Genomic DNA, 26,012 nt, shown 5'->3' with positions numbered 1-26,012 from the left:
TTTCTAATACTCATGTTTCTCTTTGTTTTGGTAGCACAGAGCACTTCCTTATAAATGACCTGTACAAGAATCCCTTGCAGCTGGGTGCTGGTGGCTCATGCCTATAAAGATCTGAGGATTGTGGTTCAAAGCCAGCTGGCACAAAACAGTCTGTGAGACTCTTATCTCCAATTAACTATCAGAAGACCAGAAGTGGAGCTGTGGCTCAAAGTGGTAGAGCATTAGGCTTGAGTGAAAAAGCTCAAGGATAGTACCCAGGATCCAAGCCTCATGACCAACAAAAACAAACAAATAAACAAAAGAAAATCCCTTGCTCCAAGGGGCACAAATCCAACTTATTCTACACAAGTTAGCAGGCCAACCCCTTATTCTGAGTTTTCTGTTAGACGCACAGGTTTGTATCTCCTTCCACACAGCCTCCTATAGGTCAGAGCACAATTTGTACACTCCTTTCCAGAGACTTCTCCACCCACAGCGTTGTGGCATACTTTGTGTAAACACTGTACCCTTTAGCCTGAGGCAGACGGTGTTGACCACTGACCTCAAACTCTAGATATATTCATATGCCAACACACATGTACACATAAACAAAAAGACTGAAGACAATGAGTCTGGCAACAAGTGTTCAAAAATCTGAAAGGGCATATAGCGAGATATTCTGAAGATTGAGAAGCCAATGGACAGCAAACCCTCGGGCTGACCATTGACCATCCCAACCATCCAGATTGCATTAGAAAATGTGTGACAGGGAAATGACACTAAGATTGCAAATATGGTGACTTAGTCTGAGAGTCCTCTACAGAGACCCCACAAAAGGTTTGAGAGAGAGTACTGTCTTTCCTTAGGGAATGAGGCCAAGAAGACCTGTAGGGAAGCTGGGGAATGAACCAAGGTGGGGAGGGGACTGGTGCAGCGTGACACAGTTCCCCTGAGAGGCAGATGGAGTCTAATCTGACTGAGGACCTTCTGGTCAATGGAATGACACAGGTCTACAGAAGGAGGAGTGAGCTGGAGCAGCTCGCTTTCACCCAGCTCCCTTCCACTGATCGAACTGTGTGGCTAGGGGCTGAATCCTCATGCCCATTGCTTGGCCTTTGCGTGATGAGATTGCTCAGCAAGAAAGGACCAGGTGCTGACACTGTGAAGCTGTCTTCCTGTATGGTGTGCTAAGAGACCAAGGCCTGATGCACCAAACCCTTGATTTTGGTCTTTTTTTTTTTTATCATTTAAGGATGTAAGGCAAACGCTAACAGGTATGAACAATAATTCCAGAAAGGAAAAAAGCCCAGGAGACATTATGCCTTTATAACTGGAGGCATGTAAGACTCCGATTTATTTAGGATGGAGGAGTGACAGCATTGGAGAAAACACAACAGAGAACAAATATTCCCATAGGAGGAACATTCTGCTCACAGAAGGTCTCCATTGACAATGAAGGCTACTGAAGACCTGGAGGGTACAGGTTTGAGCCCTCAGCAGCAAGATCCACTACAGCAGCTGGGGCGGCAGCAGGGCCTGCAGCAGCTGGACACACAGCAGCTGGGCTGGCAGCAGCTGGGCTGGCAACAAGGCCTGCAGCAGCTAGAAATGCAGCAGCTGGGGCGGCAGCAGCTGGTGGTGCAGCAGCTGGGCCGGCAGCAGCTTGAAATACAGCAGCTGGGGCGGCAGCAGCTAGAGGTGCAGCACTGGGGCCTGCAACAGCTTGAAATGCAGCAGCTGGGGCGGCAGCAGCTGGAGCCACAGCAGCTAGAGCTAGTACAGCAGGGGCGGCAGCAGCTGGGGCGGCAGCAGGGCTGGCAGCACACAGACTGGCAGCAGGGCCTGCAGCAGCTGGAGATGCAGCAGCTGGGGCGGCAGCAGCTGGGCTGGCAACAAGGCCTGCAGCAGCTAGAAATGCAGCAGGTAGGGCGGCAGCAAGTAGGGCGACAGCAGGGCTGGCAGCACACAGACTGGCAGCAGGGCCTGCAGCAGCTGGACACACAGCAGCTGGGGCGGCAGCAGCTAGAGGTGCAGCACTGGGGCCTGCAGCAGCTGGGCTGGCAGCAGCCCTCCTCAGAGCAGGTGGAGCCACAACAGGAGTTGACCATGGTGTTGGAGGATGGAGGTTCTGAGTTAGTGTTCAAGGAGATGTGGCTGGAAAGTTTGGAAGTCTCTCTGACCCTGATGCCCTTTTATACCCTGCTAAGGGTCAACTGTCATTACCTATGGCATTCTTTCCTTGTTGTTGTTTGTGTTAATAAATAGGTGTTAATCAAATTAGCCAAGTCTTTTTTCCTGGTTAAATTTTGAAGTCAATTTCCTTTTCCTGATGTTTTAGGATTTGTCATCTCTTAGGGAAACATCTCCTAAGTGAATTTCTTGGTTTTGTGCCCAAAGGAGAGCTGTCACATGGGCATTCTGTGCTGCTACATGTTTGCTTCAGTTCTGTGCATTGAATATCCTTACTTAATCATTATCCATGTAGGCTTATAATTGGTTGTGGTGACCCAGGAGGAAAGCTGTATTTGAGTCTGATGGCTCATTCCTAATGGGTCAGGTGGGCATGGGAATTTGAAGGAGAAAGACCATGAGACTGGAAAGCCATTAGGACATGTGCCTTCCTCCTCTGTGAATCATGACTTTTTGTAGAAAGGCTGGAACTATGGAACAACTTTGTGATGAAAAATTAACAATATAATATTCATGTCCTTAGTTTGTTCACCAGGAACAAACCTATAAAACTCATTTGGTGGAGATGTGTTGCAGAACTCTCCTATCCCATAAAATTCAAGAACCTCAATTCTATACTACGGTTTCTTTTCCTCCTGTCTTTGGTATCCTGTCTTTCTGGCTTTAACAGGATAGACCAACTGGCTTTAACAGGCTAGACCAACTCATGACTCATGCCCTTTTTCCAAGATTTTTTTCTTTGCCAACTTAAGTTAGGTCACCTACTGTGGTTGTCTCCTATTCTAATTTCCACCTGGACTTCCTGTTCTCTGTTGGGTTCCTGAATGCACTAAATTCTCAGACTTCATCATTCGAGAGAGTAATTGCACCTTGCTCTGCTTTATACCATTTTGGGTGAAGAAAGAGAGATGGAAATCAGATATCTGGATTAAAAGAAATGCATCTCAAATGTATGAAGAAGGGACATAGTAAAGTATTCTAGGATGCACATATCTCCATTCAAGTTTCTATGTGATTAGTATTTCTAACTTTTACTCCATCAGTTGGTCCCCTGTGGCTCAAGAAATAGAGACTTGTAAGAATATGATGACATCACTGAATTTCTTAATTGAGACCATTTAAAAACCAAGTCCACTGCAATATTTCAATCCATTACCTTGTTCAGCAAGCAGTTGGCTTATATTCTATTCATAGTCTTGTGCTTGTTAATTTGGTGAACATAAAGGATTTAAACAACTTTATGTCCTAAGTGGGAATATTTATCACTTGAATTTGGTACATAAAGTGGGCAAAAAAATATTAAGAAAGTTTCTCTATAAGTTTTTGAAGATTAAGAAATCTTAAGAATAGTAAGAGAAAAACAAAGGAGGGGGTAACAATGTTCAACAAGAAATGTACTCATTACCTTACTGGTGTAACTGTAACCCCTCTGTACAGCATCTTTACAATAAAATAAAATTTTAAAAAAGAAATTCCTTTCTGGGATTGGAGGCATGGTTCAGTTGGTAAAGTACCAGCCAATGAATAAAAGTGTCAGATACTGAGTTTGATTCTTGATCTTGGGGTGGGGGGGGGAGAAAAAAAGAAGTCATTTTTCTCACAGTAAAAAGCATAGTAACTTCTCATTTCAGCACAAGGTATAGACAATCACAACCCCTAAGCTGGCAATGGTCACAGCTGGCTGAATAGTAGACTCACCTGGGAAGAGTTAAAAACTATCAGTGCCTGGCTCCTGACCAGAACAATTTTGATTCAACTGATCTAAGCAAGTCCTGAGAGTCACAAGTTTTTATAGTTCCTGATTGTATCAATGGCCGTAAGATTTTAAGGCCATTTCCCAATATTTCCATGGGACATGCATCTTCAATTGAGAGACAAAGTAATACATCATCAATTTTAATTGATGTTATCTAAACAATTGAGAAAACAATCCTGAAATGACTCTTAACTTTAGGCACTGTAGACTGGAACACTGACAGTCCAGTTTACCCTTTTGGATCATTCTAATAGCAAAGCCAACCAATCCTTTATAGATAAAATTGGGCCGGTAGGGAATGAAGCAATAAGAGATTGCTGTAAGAAAGCACTTTGGCTTTTAGAAGAGGAAAATGAAAACTAAGAGAGAAAGCACTCTGTTTCTTATTAAATCATACCTGTGATCTAGCAACATAAACTCTAGAATAGAATATTAAAATCTAGGCTAGACACATTGATGGTGTGACAGCTATTTGAACTCTACCTCTTATAGAGCGGTTGTGGTACAATTTTTTGTTGTGATTCTTTTTCCTCTTTTACACTTTTATTTTTTGTCTTTTTAGAATATCATGAGCAAACATTAAGGAAGTCAGATGGGAGTGGACACAATTACATTTGCATAGACCCAGCTAGGAAATGGCTATGTCTGCCAGTTAGCCTAAACACAGTGACATGGCATGCCAACATGACCTTTCTTATCAGGTGTCACTTACTATTATGTTAGTGTGAGCTACCATTCTTATAAATCCCGGCCATATAATATAACATGAATTAGTATTATACTGTATTAGTTACAATATCACAATGTGAGCAGAGATACCTACAATACTCATGTCTGGCAGGAACTGTAACACGTTTTCAGTTCAATTATGTTACTGTATTCTAAACAAAAACTAAGCTCCGTTTCCATATCTGCAAATAGAAATTGAGGGGTGTTACCAGTTATTAATTACAGCAATATTTAAAGTAAATTGAATTTCTCCTTGTTCTTAAACTATCTCTAGTCATTGCTTAATCTAATATTGGTTTGTAAATCTTGATTTTCATTTCAATTCACCAAAATTCCTTAAAACTTTCTGTTATCATGTAAAAAAGCATATGATAAAAAATAATAAGTATATATAGTATACATATGTAATATAAGCCCACATCTAAGAAGAAATTTTTTTCATCTGCATGTATTTTCTGGACCACATCTCCACTATTCCAACTTTTGTGGGGTTTCTTTCTGGACCCAGGCCTTGAATTCTGGGCCTGGACACTATCCCTGAGCTCTTTTTACTCAAATATAGCATTCTACCACTTGAGCTACAGCACCACTTCTGTATTTTTCTGTGATTAACAGGAGATAAGAGGCTCATGGGATTTCCTGCCCAGGCCAGCTTTGAATTGCAATCCTCAGATCTCAGCCTCCTGAGTAGCTAGAATTACAGGTGTGAGCCACTGATACATGGCCTCTTTTTTTTTTTAATGGATATACTGAGGTTTGAATTCAGAACCTTATGCTTCCTCATTTTGATTGTTCAGCTAGATTTCTATCATTTTGAGCCATGTTTTTAGACTAGTTCTTTGCTAGCTAATCTGGAGACAATCTCGTGAACATTTTATCCCAAATTGGCCTCAAACCTCAACCCTTGCTGTTCTACCTGGGATGGCCTCAAACTAAGACACTCCAGTCTCCTGAGTAGCTATAATTACAGATGCATGCCACCAGCACATGGCTATTATTCCTAGTGTGAAAGTAGTCCTTAAATTGCTTTTTAAAATGCCACCTTATACCACCTTGATACACATGTATAAACAACAGGTGGATCCTACAATATATGTGTGAATTTTATAAAAACAGAATTTCACTCTATGTATTTTGGGTCACTAGGTTTTTGCTATGCGTTGTGTACTAGCTGGGACAGGCAGCTTCTAGTGGCCCCCCAGATAGTTCCACTCTGGTATTCATGAGCTGCATAATTTCCTATCCTTAATAACTTACTCCCACCCAATAGAATGTGGCAGCATTTGGTGACAAAAGACTGTGACACCTCTACTGCTAGTCAACTCTATCTTTCAGGCCCCCTCTCCCTCTTTCACTGGCTCTGATGGATCTTACTGTTGTATAGGAGACATCCATGCGGCTAGTCTATGATATCCTCTACCCAGCCCATGCGTTTGGTCAGTCAAAATTACCTAAGCAGGTTGCATAGGGGCTGTCGGTGGGCTGATGTCTCTTGGTTTATGTAACTTGTCTATTAAAGCTGTTTTCAAGAGTCATTTGCATGCTAAGAGTTTTGAACCCTAATGGTCTCCCATCCTGAAGCTATGGTGAATGTACAATGCAGGTGTACATTAAGAGGCACAACGTTTCCTCAGCTCACAGAGCTCACCTGCCCTACTACCTAGGCAATTGCCCTCACCTACAGGTGCCTGAATGTGTCTGGCCTCTCTGTAGCCTCTTCTCTTCCCTGGGTGGTCACAGATAGAGATAACTGAGTAGTCTAAAGACCTACTTTACCTCTAAGAGTGGGAGAGCTATTAGTCTTACTCAACTCTAGAACATCCCAAGATGTTCAAGTGGAATTCACTAAAACTGCATTTTGGCGTGGCTGCTTTTACTATTCTAAGTTGCTTCCTGTGCATTTCATTATTGTTATTACCCTTTCTCTCTGGTCCCAGTGTAAAGTTCTGCTCTAACTGAATCCAACTTAGTACAAACATCTTAGGATGGCAACCTAGTAAACTTCAATATTTCCTCTTCAAGATGCCCAGGTAGTAGCCCCTTAAATACAATCTCAGATGCCATGAGAATTGTTCCCTCATCCTAAGACAGTGATGTGAAAGAAAGCATTACAGCCAAGTGCTGGTAGCTCACACCTGTAATTCTAGTTATTTGGGAGGCTGAGGTCTAAGGATCATAGTTCAAAGCCAGCCCAGTCAGGAAAGACCATGAAACTCTTATCTCTAAACAACCTATTCAGAAAAGGCCAGAAGTAGTGCTCTGACACAGTGGTAGAACACTAGCCTTGAGCAAAAAGAAGCTCAGAAACAGCACAAGGGCCCCAAGTTCAAGCCCCAGGACTGGTTTGCATGCATGCACATGCACGCGTATACACACACACACACACACACACACACACACACACACACACACACGTGTTGAAGGGCAGTGACAGAGACTAGGAAAATAGTTACACTAATCTGTGCTCCTCTAAGGTCTATTAGGCATGGGAGTATAAGTATTTTCTTTTGGGGGGGGAGGGGGTCCAGTCGTGGGTCCTGAACTCTGGGCCTGGGCGCTGTCCCTCAGCTCTTCAGCTCAAGGCTAGCGCTCTACCACTTGAGCCACAGCGCCACTTCCGGCTTTTTTTCTTTGTGCTTAAGTGGTGCTGAGGAATCGAACCCAGGGCCTCAGGCATGCAAGGCAAGGGCTCTACCACTGAGCCACTTTCCTAGCGGCATGGGAGTATAAGAATAAACAGTTTCTTTGGCAGATAATCTCTGAACGCACGTCAGGGACTATAGGAATGATTCTAAGTACAGAGGAAACCCTACAGAATGACAATGAATAGAACATCACTGCCAGCCACCGGAGTGTTTACAATCAATGAGAAACGAGTTACAGAAGACTTCCCCAGCTCCCTTTCATTGGCTGAAATCTATTCCTAGACACTTTACTGTGCAGAGCTAGATTTTCAACTACAGAAACTTCTCAGAAACGGCACTAAGATGCTTGCTTTCAGAAACCCTCTTCATCTTTAGAATGAGGACACCTGAGGGGAAATGCTGACACACATAAAATTGCCTGCTACGGTCCTCTCCCTCTTTAGAGATGGACTGCCAAAGGAGTTGTCAGTTAAAGATATTCAAGAAGACTCTCCCTCTTTGCAGATGACATGATCTTGTATTTAAAGAATCCCATAGACTCCACTCCCAAATTACTCAAGCTGATTCAAAAGTTTGGCAAAGTAGCAGGTTATAAAATTAACTCCCAAAAATCAATGGCTTTTCTGTATGCCAACAATGAGAAAAGTGTGGCTGAAATTAGGAAAGCAACTCCATTTGTAATAGCCCCACAAAAAATAAAATACCTAGGAATTAACTTAACTAAAGAAGTGAAGGACCTCTATGATGAAAACTTTAAAATCTTGAAAAAGGAAATCAACACAGAACTTAAAAAATGGCAAAACCTCCCATGCTCCTGGATTGGCAAGATTAACATCGTGAAAATGGCAATACTTCCCAAGGCTATCTACAAATTCAACGCGATACCTATCAAAATTCCACCCTCATTCTTCAAGGAAATAGAAGAGGCAATCCAAAAATTCATATGGAACAATAAAAGACCCCGAATAGCAAAAACGCTCCTCAATGGAAAGAACACTGCTGGAGGAATATCAATACCAAATTTCAAACTCTACTATAAAGCCATAGTAATCAAAACAGCTTGGTATTGGCATAAGAACAGACCTCAGGACCAATGGAATAGAATTGAAAACCCAGAAATGAACCTACAGACCTATAGCCATCTAATCTTCGATAAGGGAGCTAAAACAATAGAATGGAAGAAAGACAACCTCTTCAGTAAATGGTGCTGGCAAAATTGGTTAACTACATGTAGAAAACTTAAGCTAGATCCTTATATATCACCCTGCACCAGAATCAACTCCAAATGGATCAAAGACCTTGAACTCAAAGCAGACACTCTGAAAACATTACAGGATGGAATAGGAGAAACCCTAGGTCTCCTTGGCTCAGGCCAAAATTTTCTGAATAGAGACCCGGAAACACAACAAATCAAAGAAAGGTGGGACAAATGGGATTGCATAAAGTTGCAGAGCTTCTGCAGGGCAAATGACATAGCTAGCAAGATCAATAGAAAGCCCACGGATTGGGAGAAGATCTTTACTAGCCATACAACGGACAAGGGTCTCATATCTAAAATATACTTGGAACTCAAAAAATTAAACCCCCCCAACAACAAATCCTCAAAGAAACAACTGCCCAATAAAGTGGGCGAAAGGATTCAGGTGGACCTGTTGCAACAATGAGAAGTACAAAATGTCATGTCAAAACCAGCTTTACAATGTCGGTGGGGGGGGGGAGGGGGGCATAATTGGGTGGGGGGAGGGGGGAGGCTGGGAAGGGAGGTGAAGGGTAAACAAAGGAGGAGGCTGCAATGCTTGATAAGAAATGTATGCATTATCCTGCCCATGTAATTGTAGCCCCTCTGTACAGTATGTTCTCAAATAAAATAAAATAATATTAAAAAAAAGAGAAACTTCTCTGAAGAAGAAAGAAGGATGGCCAATAGACACATGAAGAAATGTTCAACATCCCTAGCCATAAAAGAAATGCAAATCAAAACAACATTGAGATATCACCTCACTCCAGTTAGAATGGCAAAAATCAAGAACTCTAACAACAACAGATGCTGGAGGGGATGTGGACAGAAAGGAACCTTACTTCATTGTTGGTGGGAATGTAAACTTGTTCAACCACTTTGGAAAGCAGTGTGGAGGTTCCTCAAAAGACTTCACATAGAACTCCCCTATGACCCAGCAATCCCACTTTTGGGCATTTACCCAAATGTTTACAAACAAGACCACACTAAAGCTACTAGCACAACTATGTTTATTGCAGCATTATTTACCATAGCTAAGATGTGGAACCAACCCAGATGCCCCTCAGTAGATGAATGGATCAAGAAAATGTGGTATATATACACAATGGAATTCTATGCCTCCATCAGAAAGAATGACATTTCCCCATTTGTTAGGAAATGGAAAGGCTTGGAAAAAATTATATTAAGTGAAGTAAGCCAGGCCCAAAGAAACATAGGTCCCATGGTTTCCCTTATTTGTAATATCTAGTATATGTATGAGTCAAGTGGAAAAGGTCAGATAATGTGATGTCAGGAAAATGAACCCTTAGATGTGTATTTTAAGGTTTTTTCTTTCATGCATGTGTTTCTAACGCATTTATAAGAGTATCTCTTTGTTGCTTTGTATGTCCCTCCCCCACAGTATAACCCCTGCTTTCACTATATTTGATGTCAGTATAACTTGAGGAGGAGATGGGGAAAAACCAGTTGTTTAAGGATACAGGTGGACCTGTTGCAACAATGAGAAGTACAAGTTGTCATGTCCAAAATGAGCTTTACAACGTCGGTGCAGGGGGGGGAAGGGGGGGGAAGGAGAAGGATTGGGATTGGGGGGGAGGGGGGAGGCTGGGAATGTATGTGAAGGATAAACACAGGAGGAGGCTGCAATGCTTGGTAAGAAATGTACGCATTATCCTGCCCATGCAATTGTAACTCCTCTGTACAGTATGTTCACAAATAAAATTAAATTAAATTATAAAAAAAAAGATATTCAAGAAGAAAAAACATGAGACATCATGCCTTTGTATTTGTATGAATGCAAAAGTCAGGTTTATTTAAGCTGCAGGAATTACAGCATTTCAGAAAACAAATGTTCCCATGAGTGAGGGGGAGGGGGAAAGGGGGACATGAGAGTGGGCAGATTTCAGAGAAAATTCAAATTCTTGTGTGTTCTAGAGAGACATAGTAACCTTAGCAGTGAAGAAGAGGTAGATTGACAGGCCCACATGAACCCCAGTGAGAGCTGTCCTCTGTGATTCAGCTCACTGGTGGTGTTCATCGAAATGTTGGCGGCTGAGGACCAGGAGGGTAAAGATCAGAGCAATCAACAGCAAGATCCACTGCAGCAGCTGGGGCGGCAGCAGGGCTGGCAGCACACAGACTGACAGCAGGGGCGGCAGCAGGTGGACACACAGCTGCTGGGGCAGCAGCAGGGCTGGCAGCTGGGGCGGCAGCAGCTCGAAATGCAGCAGCTGGGGCGGCAGCAGGGCTGGCAGCACACAGACTGGCAGCAGGGCCTGCAGCAGCTGGAGATGCAGCAGCTGGGGCGGCAGCAGCTGGGCTGGCAACAAGGCCTGCAGCAGCTGGGGCGGCAGCAGCTGGAGATGCAGCAGCTGGGGCGGCAGCAGCTCGAAATGCAGCAGCTGGGGCGGCAGCAGCTGGAGCCACAGCAGCTGGAGCTAGTACAGCAGGGGCGGCAGCAGCTGGGGCGGCAGCAGGGCTGGCAGCACACAGACTGGCAGCAGGGCCTGCAGCAGCTGGACACACAGCAGCTGGGGCGGCAGCAACTAGAGGTGCAGCACTGGGGCCTGCAGCAGCTGGGCTGGCAGCAGCCCTCCTCAGAGCAAGTGGAGCCACAACAGGAGTTGACCATGGTGTCAGAGGATGGGATTCTGAATAGGGTTTCTAGAGGGTGATTTGAAAAGTATGGAATAGTTTTTGCCCCCATCCGATGCTCTTTTATACCTGGCTAAGGATCTGCTGTCATCACCTGTAGCATTCTTTCCTTGTTATTGTTTGTGTTAAAAAACATGTAAGTGGCTATTAAATTAGACAAGATCGTTTTCCTGGTTGAATTTTTACACTGAATGGAAAACAGTTTCCTTTTCCTGATGTGTTAGGATTCATCCATCAGCTCTTCCTGATACACCTTGCATGTATCATTCTTGCTTTTGCATCTTTAAAGAGAGCTGTCTCATGATATTTGTCTCTTGGGACTAAATGCTTCACTTTGCATAATAAATCATATCTGTCCTTGGGTAATAATGATTCTCATAGACCCATGGGTTTTTTTTTTCTGGAGACCTAGAAAGATAATCTGTAAGCCCATATTTCAGGGTAAAGAAGTTTTTGAATGTAAAACACAGACCACTGACATGAGAACAGAAAGACCACTGAAACAAGAACCCTCCCCCCACCCTCATGCCACCATGTAATTTAGGAGCCATTTTTAGAATTTATCATGGCAAATACAGAACAATTTTCAGGAAGAATGCCAAGTCCTGAACTTTTGATGTTTCTCTTTCTTTGGACACAAACTTCCAAAACTCATTTTTAGGGCCTCTGGCAAAAATTGGCTGCCAAGTTCAGCTACACTATGATAGTTAATTCTTTGATCTTTCTTACTCTGTTGGACTTACTTTTCTTCTTTCTTTGACTTCTTGTCTTTCTAGCTGCACCAGGTTCTAGCAACTCATCTCCTTTGCCTTGTGGATTGACTTGCCCACATCAAATTACTCTATTACCCTAGCTCATATTGTGTTTTTCTCTCTTACTCTAGCTCATATTGTGTTGTGTTGCATGGCTGGAACCTTTATATTCCCTATTCTTTTATTTGAATTGTTCATTAAAATTCACTCTCTAGTTCTTTGTTTTCCTTCAAACAAGAGACAGAAGATTGATCACAGAAAACAGATTTCTAGATCAATGGACATCTGCTTAAGTGGGTGATTTGTTTTTCATTGTGAAATGTAGTAAGAGCTTAAAGGTTTAAAAAAAATGCCTAATTCAATGACTAGCTGAAAACTTGTCACAAAATAAGGAATGTCACCAGTCTACAAGTTGGAATGTATTTCTTAAAACCTGGATTCACAACAACATAGAGATTTCACTTGTATTTGTGGTTTCTCCACTTTCATCTCTGATTTTATTTAATTGAGTCATTTCCATTCTGCTTTTAGTAAGATTGGCTAAGGGTTTATCAAAGAACCAACTTTTTCTTTCATTGATTTTTGTATAGTTTTTTAGTATCTATTTCATTGGTTTCTATCCTAACTTTTATTATTTCATTCCATCCGCTTGTTTGGGGGTTTAGCTAGTTCTTGGTTTTCAAGGGATTTGAGGTTCATCATTAGTGTATTCATTTGAGACCTCTAATTCCAGTCAGAAGAACCATTATCAAGAATATGAGCAACAACACATGCTAGAGAGGATATTGGGGGAAAATGACCTCTATTAATACTGTTAGTGGGAATATAAATTAGTGTAACTATTATAGAAGTCAGCATGGAGACTTCTTGATGAATTAAAAATAGAACACCCTATGATCAAGCAATACTAAACTGGATACAAAACATGATTTCCTTTTCCTGATATGTTAGGATTCATCCATCAGCTCTTCCTGAATCATCTCACATGTATCATTCTTGCTCTTGCATCTTCAAAGAGAATTGTCCCATGAAATTTTGTCTCATGGGACTATATGCTTCAGTTTGCACAATAAATCATGTCTGCCCTTGGGTAATAATGATCTTCATAGACTCATGTTTTGGGGGGCATTTAATTGAAAGAATATAAGTCAGACTATAATAGTGACACCTGCATGCCCATGTTCATTGCAGCACTATTTACAATAGCCAGGTTATGGAAACAGCCCAGATGTCCTAAAACTAATGAATGGATCAAGAAAATATGGTGGTCTATACATTACATACACATACATATATCATTTTTATTCATCCAACAGAGCTAATGAACAGATATCATTTGCAAAGAAATGAATGAATCTGCTAAATATTATATTGAGTGAATTGAGACAAAGGGCACATAGGTTCTTGAATATGTAGATGTTAGACCTAAAATATAAATATATGGGTATACACATACAGGTACGTGAGTGTATATTTATATATACACATATACATATATATACATGATCAAACTAAAATCCTGTATACATCATTGTGAAATTCCATAATATATCCCCTTTGAAAAATTAATACACAGTTTAACAAAATGAATACCAGGAAGCAGAAATATTTCATATCTGGAGGGATTGGGAGCTAATGGGAAGGGGATAATGAATAGAAAGAGGAATCATGGGTGAATACAATCATATTATTTGAGGTAAACACCTGAAAATGAGACTAGGATACTTTGTGATACTTTGGGGGATGGGATACATTGGGATCTCTGATCCAAGATGCATTGTACATATAAAACAGGCATGTTAAATTGAAAGAAAGAAAGAAATAGAGAGAGCAAGAGGGAAAGAGGAAAAGAGGAAAGGAGGAAGAAGGACGAAACAAAGCAAGGAAGGAAACAAGGAAGAAAGGAAACAAGGAAGGAAGGAAAGAACTGGGTGTCATTGGTTCACACCTGTAATCCTACCCTCTCAGAAGGCTTCCATCTAAGAATTGCAGTTCAAAGGCAGTCTGGGCAACCAAATCCATGATATCCTTATCTCCAATTAACCAAATAACTAGCAAAAAAGATCCAGAGGTGGAGAATGGCTCAAGTAGTAGAGCCAAGCTGTGAGCAAAGAAATCAAGCAAAAAATGTGTGATCCTTAAATGCTGAAACAAGGATACAGGATGACCCATTGTAACAATGAAATGTACAAGACACCATATAGAAAATGAACTTTACAACTTTAGGGGAGAGGGGGGATTTGGGGAGATGGGGGGAAGGGATGGTAGGGGAAAAACAAAGGAGTAGGTGACAATGCTCCATAGGAAATGTACTCATTACCTTACTCATGTAACTGTAACCCCTCTGTACACTATTTTTACAATAAAAAATTAAAAATGTGAGACCCTAAAAAAATGTGAGATCCCAAGTTCAAGCCCATCTCAGCACCAAAAAAGACTCTAAAATAGAGGGGGGAAAGCCTGACTTTGTACCATGTTCATACATGTCACTTTTAGCTCTAGGGTTGTCTTGGGGGCAGTGATTGATTCCTGCTCTCTGAGGACAGCTATTGACCTCTCATCTTTGGCATTCTTACTATAAAATATGTTCATCAAAATATTTGGAGATCATTGGCCAGGTGTGGTGGTCCACATCTGGACTCTCAGCCAGGCTAGTGACTTTTTTTTCCTGTGAAGAAGCATTTTAATTTGATACTATCCCATTTGTCAATCTTTGTTCTTAGTTGCTCAGCTTCACTTACAGAAGTCACTGCTAATGTGAATATGTTCTTTTTGGGGAGGAAGGAGGGTGCTATGAACTCTGGTATAGTTTGGATATTAACCACTAATCACATATTTTGTTTGCAGATATATTCTCCTATTCTGTAAGTTGTCTTTTATTTTGTTCTTATGTGTAGAACTTTCATAGTATATTCATACCTATTTTTTTGGTTGCCTGTGCAAAATTTGGTCTTGCAGCTTTCAGTATTCTTTCTTACTTCTTTTTAATTTAACATTTAACTATAGAACACGGAGATTTTATATCCAAAATGATATTGTCAAGACCTGATATCATGACACTTTCTGCCTGTTTTCTTCTAGGAGTGTTGTAGGTTCAGATTTTGCACTTTAGTCTTTAACTTTGAATTGCTTTCAGTATAGTTTAAGGTAAGGTTCAAGTTTTATTCTTATATAGATATATATCCATTTCCCCTCCCCCTACCCAAAAAAATAGTGTCTTTGGGAGACTTTTATGTGATCTTGGCATTATGTGGTCTTGGCATCCTTGTCAATAGTAATTGACAGGATGTCTGTGGTTTATTTCTATGTTTTTCTCTGTCTTTTCAAGGCTTGTATGTTCTTGAAGCTAAAATGAGTCTTATGTAGGCAATGTATCATTGGATTATGTTCTTTTATCTACTCAGCCTTAATCTCTCAATGACTTTTGTAGGTTGGTTGGTTGGCTTTAGCCTTGTTTGCCTGTTTTTGTTTGTTGGTTTGTTTGTAGGCCCAGGCTATTTGAAACTCACCAAGTGGAACAGGTTAGCCTCAGGCTCACAATCCTCCTGTTTGAGCCTCCAAATGATAGGATTATGTGAGCCATAACTTTTTTCTTTGTCCGTCATGAGGCTTGAACTCAGGGACTGGAAGCTAATCCTGAGCTCTTTTGCTCAAGGCTAGAACTCTACCACTTTGAGTCACAACTCTGTTTCTGGTATTCTGGTTGCTAATTGGAGATAAGAATCTCATGAACTTTCCTGCCCAGGCAAGCTTTGGACTGCAATCCTCAGATCTCAGCCTTCTGAGTAGCGAGGATTACAGGTGTGAGCCACCAGTGCTTGGGCTCAGCCATGACTTTTTACTGCACAATGTAAGATATTTACAGCCAAGGTAAGGTAATAGTGAGTAGGTCAGACATGTTCTAGCCATTTTACCACTGTCCTCAGTTTCTGAACAGAATTGCTTACCTGACTTCAATGTATTATTGGCATACAGCAAAAGCTATATACTAATACTTTATTTTTGTATGCTGACTTTGCTTCTTACTTCTTGATGGAATGTGTCAGTGCTAAAGGGTTTGTTGATGGTGTCAGTAGGGTTAACTCTACAGAATTTTGTCATCTGTAATCACATCATTTGCAAATGGGTAGTTTAATGTCCTCCTTTTTAATTCATATCCTTTTTGTTGCTCTTGCCTTATTGTTCTAGCTAAGAATTCAATCACTGTACTGAAAAGGAGTAGAGGGAGTGGGCAATCTTGTCTTGTTCCTGATCTTAGAGGAAATGCTCTTAAGTTTCCTTATATCTAATTTATTCAGAACTTTTATGATAAAACGATGTTGAGCTTTATCAAAGGGCCTTTGAGTAATATTATTAAGATGGTCATATGAGTTTTATCTTTGATTTTTTAATATACTATATTACATTTATTGGCTTGTAACCCTGAAATAAAAAAAAAACCTTGATTTTGTGTATGAAAATACTTCTTTTTAAAGCCATTTGTTTCCTATTTTCACTATAAGACTAAATTCAATGGTAAGTACCAGTTTAATTTTTCAGTTTTAAGGCCTTCTGATATCATGTCCTCCTGTGTCATCAAGAAAAAGAGACAGAAATATAAACACACTACTTCATTAATAAGAAATAATTAATGAAAGATAAGAACTCCCAGGGTCTGAGAAGTAAAGCTTTATTGGGAAACTTCAAGCAAATCCCTATCAAAATAGATGTCACAAAAAAAAAACACACACACACACACATTGGTAAGAAAAAAATCAATAAGTGAAATATTTTAATGCTTTTGCTTTTTATTCAGAGTTAGGAATTCTCAAACAATTCTGCATAATATAGCCCTAAATTCTGATTCACTAGTAAGAGTGTTTCTAATTTTTAAAAAGAAAGACTAAATAACAATACAGAAAACAGACTTTTCCAGATCACTCAATGTGTCTGAAGTTCATACTATTGCAAAGTCTACATTTTCTGCCAAAAAGAGGTTCTCTCTGCCATGGCTGAAGGATGAGGGTTAGACTGTCCACAGATCTAGATCAGCAGCAAGAACTACCACAGCCGCTGGGACGGCAGCAGGGCTGGCAGCACACAGACTGGCAGCAGGGCCTGCAGCAGCTGGAGATGCAGCAGCTGGGGCGGCTGCAGGTGGTCTGACAGCAGGTGGGGCGGCAGCAGCTGGAGGTACAGCACTGGGGCCTGCAGCAGCTAGACACGCAGCAGCTAGGGCGACAGCAGGACTGGCAGCACACAGACTGGCAGCAGGGCCTACAGCAGCTGGAGATGCAGTGGCTAGGGCGGCAGCAGCTAGAGGTACAGCATTGGGGCCTGCAGCAACTGGATATACAGCAGCTAGGGCGGCAGCAGCTGGGGCGGCAGCAGGGCTGGCAGCACACAGACTGGCAGCAGGGCCTGCAGCAGCTGGATACACAGCAACTGGGCTGGCAACAGGTCTCCTGGCAGTGACCTTGGCCACAGTCCTGCTCAGAGCAGACAGAGCTACAAGAGTTGATCATGATGTTCAGGATGGCAGTGCTGAGTGGGTTTCCAAATGAGTATATTTCTTGAATCTGGAAATCTTCTTGCTCAAGGTCCCTTATATATGCCTGCTGAAGGAGCTCTTCCTTGTTATTGTTTATTCTAATAAGTAATTAATTGTTAAGTTAGGCAATTACATTTTCCAAATTGAATGATAAACATTGCTCCTATTTCCTGATGAATGACATTCATGCTGTTTATCCTTCCTGAATCACTTCTAGTTTTATTCCTTTCTGTGCTTCATTTTGGTTCCGATGCTGGTTGATTCCAATGTAAATGTGTTGACTCTCGACTCCATCTGATCTTTCCTTCTGAGTCACCTCAGCATTCTCTCCTTGTGAGCATTATCTAGGTTTAAAACTCTCCAGCTTCTTCTATTGAGCAGTGTTCATGTGAAGATTGACATAATATTGGACCCATCTTTGGGTCATGCCATGGCCACCATTTTTGTTGCATTCCTATGTACCAGAGACTTAATTGTCCAATCAGATATAATGAAATCTAAAAAGTAAAGAATCCTAGCACTGGAAGGCAAGGTTTGATCTATCAGCATGGCTCATTGTAATTTAAATACTCAAGGGGACAAAATTAGGGAAAGGTCCAGGACATAGAAATTATTCTTACCCTATTGCCTGGTTCTTGGTTTTATTGACAGATTTCCTCTTTTTCAAAGGCAAACATATTGGTTTGGAGACGGTTCCAGTAGAACAATACATCTCTAGCAATTGGTTAGCCCTATGTTTAAACCTCAATGCCACCAAAAGAAGATTTGCAAAAAAGAAAGAATGGCAAATGTAGATCATGGATGGACACCGATTTTTAGGAGTCACCATTGGAATTTGTAACTGCACCTATAGTATGGAAAAATTTATAGTTCTATTTAAAAACCAGAATCTACAGTGTAGCTTCAATTACTTTTAAGGTGAATAGGAAAATATCAAAGCAGTACTAAGGTATTAATTAATTGCTAATAGTAATTACATCCGGTCAGTGGGATCATGGCAGCTTTTAATTTTTATCTTTGAGGTTGAGCTGGGGCATCTCAGGCCAGCCTAATGTGCAGGTAGTAGCACCAGGTCAATTGTATGGTTGAGATAGCAAAAAATGAGCTGGTAAACAACCATTGCCCTGAGTGCCCAGAGGGTCCTCCCTAATGCCACATCTCCGTGATCCAGCAGGGAATATATAACCAAGAACCACAAGGAAGAATCTTACCCTCATTTTGGGGTTAGGCCTCATACCCATTCTGACCAGCTTGTGAAGTTAAAATACTGGTTTCTAAATATTTTGAGTCTCCCTCCTGCCACAAAATGCTGATTCACAAACCAAAAAGACCACTGACATATTTCATAAGAGGGAATTCCACAAAGACAACGTTTTTCAACTATTTAGTGCATAGGAAAGCAATGCCTCACAAGAGGCAAATAGGGCTTCCTGTGAACTAGAAGGGAGGGCTGTGGAGTTTTAGGCAGGAGGGCTGTCTCCGAAGGTCTTTGAATGAGCCTAGACCTTCTTTCTTTTTTCTTTATTGCTTCTGTGGTAATTCCCATTTCAAGACTCTAAGATGAGATGGCAAAATTGAGCGTAGAGCTGCAGCTCAGGGATGGATGCAGAGATGCATATAAGCCTACAGAAATGGAGAAGTTTGATCTGGGAGTTCATTCGGCAAGAAAACAGGGCACTATACCAGCCCTCTCTGACCAGTGCATTACAGCAGTAAGGCCAGGTCTCCAACCTTTCCCTCAGAAGCAATCAGTATCTCATTGAGCTCTTCAATTTAACTTCAACCAGAAAGACTAGCTTTTAAATCACCTAGCATAGAGAATGGTAAGGAGACTCCATGTTTGCTAGCTTTCTGGAACAAAGAGATGGCTTTAAATATGCAGGCAAGCTATCCCTCCTTCAATTGACTAACTCCCAGCCCTTGACTCAGATCATACAGAGGAAGCAATAATACCAAGTCCTGGAGGAATCTGACTGCACGTTCTCCTAGCTGTTACCCAGAATCAGGCTTCTAGCATGCATCTAAGAATTGGCAGCAGAGGTAATTAGTAAGACTTTCATCCCCTGCCCACCTCAATAAAACCAAGTCTCCATCTTCTCCTTGAAAGGAGTTGGACCACCCAGCAAGCACTCTTAACTTTTATAGCGCTCATCAAAGGGACTGCCTCTTAAATTCAAGAGTCCCCATGGACAACAGAGATCAAAGAAGCACTTTTCAACAGGCTTAGGTAAATTTCAATGGCTACTCCCTCTAGTTCAGTGTAGAGCTAGCAAGAAAACAAACAAAAACAAATTCCAGTTTCTCACTGAAAGGGCCTTAACTCCTGACTCTCCCAGGTGCTCCACGTGCATCAGACATTGTATTACTCATTATTGTAGAACTGATGGGCAATAATTGGAAGAACTTTGAGTTTCTAAAGAACAATAGATGAATGGTACTTCCTACAATACCCCCTCCCCAATACCAAGAACTAAAACTGGTCATGGTTAACAAATCAAAGTACTAAAAATAATATGATTTTTTAAAAAATCTTTCCATTTCCTTGTGAACGGGGCAATGCCATTCTTTCTCGTGGAAGCATAGAATTCCATTGAGTTTATATACCACATTTTCTTGATCCATTCATCTACTGAGGAGTATCTGGGTTGGTTCCATATCTTAGCTATGGTCAATAATGCTGCAATGAAAATCATATTGAGTGAAGTAAGCCAGACCCAAAGAAACATAGGCTCCATGGTTTCCCTCATTTATAATAATTAGTGTATGTCTAGGATGGTCCTAGAAGAGGATCACAATAGCTCAGCTGTGTACATATGACTATATAAGATGGTGTTAAGCAAAATGAGCTCCAAGATATGGAAACAAGAGGTTTTCCTTTGTTGTTGTTTTTAATGTATTATGTGAAGTTATTTATTTTTCTTATTTTTTTTCTTTTTTTCCCTATGGTTTATCCCTTGTTGTCACTGTATTTTATTTTGGTACCCTGGCTATTGTATATATGTTTATCTGGATGAGGGAAGGTAAGGAGAACAACAAAATAGTGAGACAAAGGACAAGGGTAGAACCAATGCAACGAGATAACATGTTAGCAATGAACTTCACAACTTTGAGGAGGCCACTGGGGAGGAGAGAAAGTAGGAGGGAGGGAATAACAATGTTTGACAAGAAATGTACTCATTACCTTACATATGTAACTATAACCCCTCTGCACATCATCTTGACAATAAAATTAAATTTTAAAAACAAAACAAAAATAACTAAAACTAAATTATGATAATGAATGTTTTATCTTAAAAAATAGGTTTTATTTGGCCATCAATAGCATGGATCATAGGAGGAGAAAAGGTAAAAGCAGTAAGTAATGAATAATTGTCCCAACACTCAACATTCCCCAGGATTATATAATGCTCTTAGAGATGAATCATTCTCAGAAGGAAAGTGAGTTGCTGATTCCACAGTCTGCTAAGTTCCATATCCTCAGGATCAAGGGAGAAGGGTGGATTGGGGAGTGAAAATCCCCAGTGACTCATAACTGGGCTCACAACAGAAGACACGTGTTTACAAACATGAGCTTTAAGTTAGTTAGAAATGTTCTTGGAAAGCCCTTTGGAGAATTGTAAAGCTGGAGTCCTGTAGGCAATAAATGGTGCTTAAGGGCCCCTATTTCTATTTCAGAAACCATAGACACTCCATGCTACTTGTCCTTTAAGACTTTGGTAACATTACCTTCTCCAGCAATCTCTTCCAACACTTAGCCCGTCACCCCTTCTAGCATCCTGGTACCATGCTTCTTTTATTTTATATTCTTGGAAGTGTTTCATCTTAGCTATTTTTCAGATACAATTAACAAATAAAATTGTGTGTACTTAAGGTATTTTGATATAGATCTACATTGTGAATTTTTTACACCAATCTGTATAATTAACAAATCTTTTGCCTCACATGATGACCCTTTTACAGAGGGAACATTTAAGGCGTACTGTTTTAGTAAATTTTGATTATACAATTCAATACCAATAACTGTGTTCTTATTGTACATTAGATTTCCAAAACTTGTTCATCTTGTATAACTAAAGTTCTTTGATGAACATTTTCCCCATTCCTGTTACTACTATTCCTCGGCAGCTATCTGTTTACTCTCTGTTTCCTTCAGTGAGTTTGAGTTTGACTCTTTTGGATTGAGTGTAAGTGATATCTTGTATAGAACCCTGTCTGGCTTATTTTATTTAACATATTGTTCCGTAGATTGCTCCACATTTTCACAAATGTCAGGATTTCCTTCTCAAGGATGAAGACTATTCCCTATATTTTGGATGTGTGTATCCTCACATGAAGACTGAGGATATGATTGTTGTATTCCATTACCACTCCATTCATGACTGAACATGTTATGCTTGTGATGCCTTTGTTTCTATTTTATTCTCTTCCCAACTAAAAGACTTTGCCCAGAGTTAGTCTGCAGCTCTTAAATCTGCAGATATGACTTTACAATGGAAGAGAACTGATGGAAAATTAACTGCGTGATTAGCACGTTGTAGAGGTAACTTCAGCCAGCTCGTGTTGAATGAGTCCATGTGTCAAACCTTATGTTTGGAACTTCAATGGAGCATGACTGGATGTCACTCATGTGTCAGGCACCATAAAAATAGAACTTATCCAGTATTTCCAACTTAACTTGCATCACTTTTCTTCCCATAGCTGACATGTCTTATCCATTACACACACTGACTTTCCCACTGCATCTGTGGCTTCAATCTGACATTCCAGAGCCTTTTCTCAGAGGACCAGCCACACCAAGTCCCTATGAATTAATGAATGAATTAAGACTCTATGAATTAATCTTTACATCTATCTTCTCCTAACCCTTGAAAGGATTGCAATGGTTTCTTGGTATCTTTTGAACAATAATTCTCCCATATGAACATTTAGAGCCACGAAATGTAGCTCAGTAGTAGAGCATTTTACCTACTGTGTACAAGGCTCTGATTTTAATACCACCAAAAAAATAGTACAGATATCACTAAGCCAAAGATTATGAGAATACGAACATTTAGCAGTCATTCAATCCTCTGATTTTACCTTGGCTTATGTTTTATGGGCTGTGTATACTCTCCTGAATTTTTAGACTTGATACATTTTATGTATGTGAACCAATTCATGGATATTGTTCTTCTTCCAGCAATACATTCTTCTTTTTCAGTAATATTCCAAACATACTGTACCTGACATGTCTCCCTATTAAATCTAAGGTTGTAGAGTGAATCATCCATAAGTTCAATGGACATACCAGGTGATCCATGATCTTATCCACTAAATAAGAAAGCTATTGTTAGTTAATATGTCTTCTTTTCTTCCTCCTTTCCATCCACCTCTCTCTCCTTCCTTTCCTTCCTTCAGGTTTGAACTCAGTGCCCAAGCTTATTAGGAAAGCATTCTACTATTTTAGCTATACTTCCAGACTCTTTTGCTTTGCTTTAGCATTTTGTTTTCAGATAAGATCTTGGGCCTTTTCCTGGGCTGGCCTCAGACTATGAGCCTCCTACCTTCACTTCCCAAATAGCTAGGATTACAGATGAGTACCACTATAGCTGGCTTTTTTTCCCCCAATAAATCTTACTCACATTTTGCCTGGACTAACCTCAAACCATGACTCCTATTTCTGACTCTCAAGAAGCTAAGGATTCTAGGTATGCATCTCCACATCCAGCCCTTTCTTTGTTTTTATAATTGGCATATAAAAGCTGTATATATTTATAGGGCATCACCTGATGTTTTGATACATGCACCTCATACATATGTTCAAATCAGGGTAAGCATATTTACCTTCTCAAATAGTTATCATTTATTGATATTGAAAACAGTCAACACCATTTCTTCTAGCTTTCTATATAGAATCTTATGTAAGATTCTATATATTTCAAAGCAATACATAGGCACCTTACTGTACAATGGAACACCATAACTTATTTCTGTCATTTAAGGGTAACTTTATTATAAGCCAACCTTATCCCTTACTCTCCCCAGCTTCTGGTAACCACTTTTCTACTTTTTTTTACTTCTATAAGATTAACTTTTTTAGATTCCACGTGTGAGTGATGTCATGCAGAACTTTTTTCTCTCTGCGCCTGGATGATTCCACTTAACATCACCTATTCTAGCTCCATCCATAGCGCCACAAGTGACAGGATTTCATTCATTTTTGTGGATGACTTGTGTTCCGTTATGCATTACAACATTTTGTTTATCCACCCATCATTTGGTGGATATTTAGTTTGATTCGGTTTCTTGGTTGATGCAAACTGGGCCATGATAAGTGTAGGAATGTACTGGCAAAATCAACAGTCTAACAAAATCAGTATTCTAGCAAAATCAGCTTTTATCCTGGGTACAGAAACTCTTCTTCACCTTGAAAGAAATAGCGTGAGAAAAGAAACTGACCATCAAACCGAAAATAAAAAATAAATAAAAGAAAATGCAAGAATTTCTGATGGCAAAGTAATATTTATTGAAGAATAATTAACACATAATTGAAAAGACAAAGAGGACAGTCACGGACTTGAGGGCTGAGAATGAGGGTATCGTGTATCTGTGGCCCAGTTGGGCACACTCATGGGATGGATGAGTGATGTCTAAATGTAGAGAGATGTCCTTTGGCAAAGTTCTTCCTCGTGTAGCAGGATAAGAAAGCTGGTGACCATTCAACACAGGGAAAAGTTGCAGTAGGTGACACTGTTGTAAGGATGACTGACTCTCGGGTTGGTCGTCAGATGGGAGGTTCAATGAGACCCACAGCAGCCAGTGGGACAGCAAATTGTACGTTAGCAGGTGTTCTGGCAGCAGACTGGGCGGCAGCAGCTGGACACACCACAGCTGGGGCGGCAGCAGGTGGTCTGGCAGCAACTGGACACACCACAGCTGGGGCGACAGCAGGTGGTCTGGCAGCAGCTGGGGCGGCAGCAGGTGGTCTGGCAGCAGACTGGGCGGCAGCAACTGGACACACCACAGCTGGGGCGACAGCAGGTGGTCTGGCAGCAGCTGGGGCAGCAGCAGGTGGTCTGGCAGCAGACTGGGCGGCAGCAGCTGGGGCGGCAGCAGCTGGACACACCACAGCTGGGGCGGCAGCAGGTGGTCTGGCAACAGACTGGGCGGCAGCAGCTGGGGCGGCAGCAGCTGGACACACCACAGCTGGGGCGGCAGCAGGTGGTCTGGCAGCAGGTGGTCTGGCAGCAGGTAGGACGACAGCAGCTAGAACCACCACAGCTGGGCTGGCAGCAGGTCTCCTGGCCACAGCCCTGCTCAGAGCAGGTGGAGCCACAACAGGAGTTGACCATGGTGTCTGGGGATGGAGGTTCTAGATAGGTTTCCAAGAGAGTAAGTTTCTCAGGTGTGGGAGTCTCCTACACTGTGTCCACTTTTATACCCGGCTGGTCTCACTCTGCGAAGGGCTATTTCCTTGTTATTGTTTATTTAATAGAGAAACAATTACCAAATGAGTTAGTTGTGGAAGATTCTATATAAAGGTCAGGGAGTATGCATTTCTGCCTTAAGTTTATCAAACCCAGTGTTTTCTCCTGAGTCACCTTGGTCCACACTTCCTTATGTTTATCATCTAAAGTCAAGGACTCTTCATGTTGCTCCTCTGAGTGGTTGTCATGTGAAAGATCATATAAATTTCAACCTTCCATGTGTCAGTGTGAGGGCTTTGCAACTCATTCTTGTCCTCTACAACTCCATTCCTTGTTTTCTAGACTCTTTTAAGATCAACAGTAAATCATATGAAAGTACAGAACCAAACTTGGAAATTCTCTTGAAATATTTGAATCAGTATGACTTTTATAAGACAGGATAGTTAATAGCAAAAGAAATATTAATAATTTCATAACAAAAATTAGGCCTGGCACTGGTGGCTTTCATCTATAAACCTAACTACTAAGAAGGCTGATGTGATTGTGGTTCAAAGTCATCCAAGGCAAGAACATCCATGAGATTCTTATCTCCAATAAACCTGGAAGTGCAGGTGTGGCTCAGGTGGTAATGTAGAGAAAAAAAAGCCAAGGGACAGCACCCAAGTACTAAGTTCAAGCTCCAGTGCAATCAAGTCACGAAAGAAAAGGAAAGAAAGAAAAAGAAAGGTGAAAGGAAGAAAGGAAGAAAGAAAGAGAGAGAGAAAGAGAGAGCAAGGGAGGGGGAAGGAAGGGAAAAGAAGAAAATCTAAGTATCTATATATCTGACTGGGGAATTTTTATAAATGAAGATGCTAGATCTGGTAGTCTATACCTGTCATTCCAGCACTCAGAAGGCTGAAGCAAAAGGATTGAGAGTTTAGGATCACCAAGGAAGACTCTATCTTAAAAATATGTAAATTAAATCAAATAGCTTGAAGACATATTGTTAACAAATATTAAAACTTTAACAGAAAATGAACTGATTTCCTGCATGCATGGACATCTGTTATAACCCAATAAAGAAAAAAATTGTCAATCACTAAAGAATATTCAATAAAGAACTAGTCATTTCACTAAGAAAGAAACTTCAATGC

At 40.9% G+C, this 26,012-nt stretch overlaps 4 protein-coding genes across 4 annotated transcripts; all 4 read right to left on the bottom strand.

Moving 5' to 3' along the window:
- Positions 1–1,472: 1,472 nt before the first annotated feature.
- LOC138831033 (keratin-associated protein 4-3-like) lies at positions 1,473–2,087 on the bottom strand. The gene has a single exon (XM_070028080.1). It carries the CDS (start codon positions 2,085–2,087, stop codon positions 1,473–1,475), a length of 615 nt encoding a protein of 204 aa, XP_069884181.1.
- Positions 2,088–10,619: 8,532 nt separating this feature from the next.
- LOC138830539 (keratin-associated protein 4-6-like) lies at positions 10,620–11,168 on the bottom strand. Its single transcript, XM_070026914.1, has one exon. The coding sequence runs from the start codon at positions 11,166–11,168 to the stop codon at positions 10,620–10,622; it is 549 nt and encodes a 182-aa protein (XP_069883015.1).
- Positions 11,169–16,970: 5,802 nt separating this feature from the next.
- On the bottom strand, positions 16,971–17,447 carry LOC138830538 (keratin-associated protein 4-3-like). The gene has a single exon (XM_070026913.1). The coding sequence runs from the start codon at positions 17,445–17,447 to the stop codon at positions 16,971–16,973; it is 477 nt and encodes a 158-aa protein (XP_069883014.1).
- Positions 17,448–24,291: 6,844 nt separating this feature from the next.
- LOC138830454 (keratin-associated protein 4-2-like) lies at positions 24,292–24,804 on the bottom strand. Its single transcript, XM_070026835.1, has one exon. The coding sequence runs from the start codon at positions 24,802–24,804 to the stop codon at positions 24,292–24,294; it is 513 nt and encodes a 170-aa protein (XP_069882936.1).
- Positions 24,805–26,012: the final 1,208 nt, after the last annotated feature.

This window comes from Dipodomys merriami, unplaced genomic scaffold (assembly GCF_024711535.1).
Source record: "Dipodomys merriami isolate MVZ:Mamm:240054 unplaced genomic scaffold, mDipMer1.0.p SCAF_19, whole genome shotgun sequence".
NCBI lineage: Eukaryota > Metazoa > Chordata > Mammalia > Rodentia > Heteromyidae > Dipodomys > Dipodomys merriami.
This window is presented reverse-complemented; position numbering and strand designations above follow the sequence as displayed.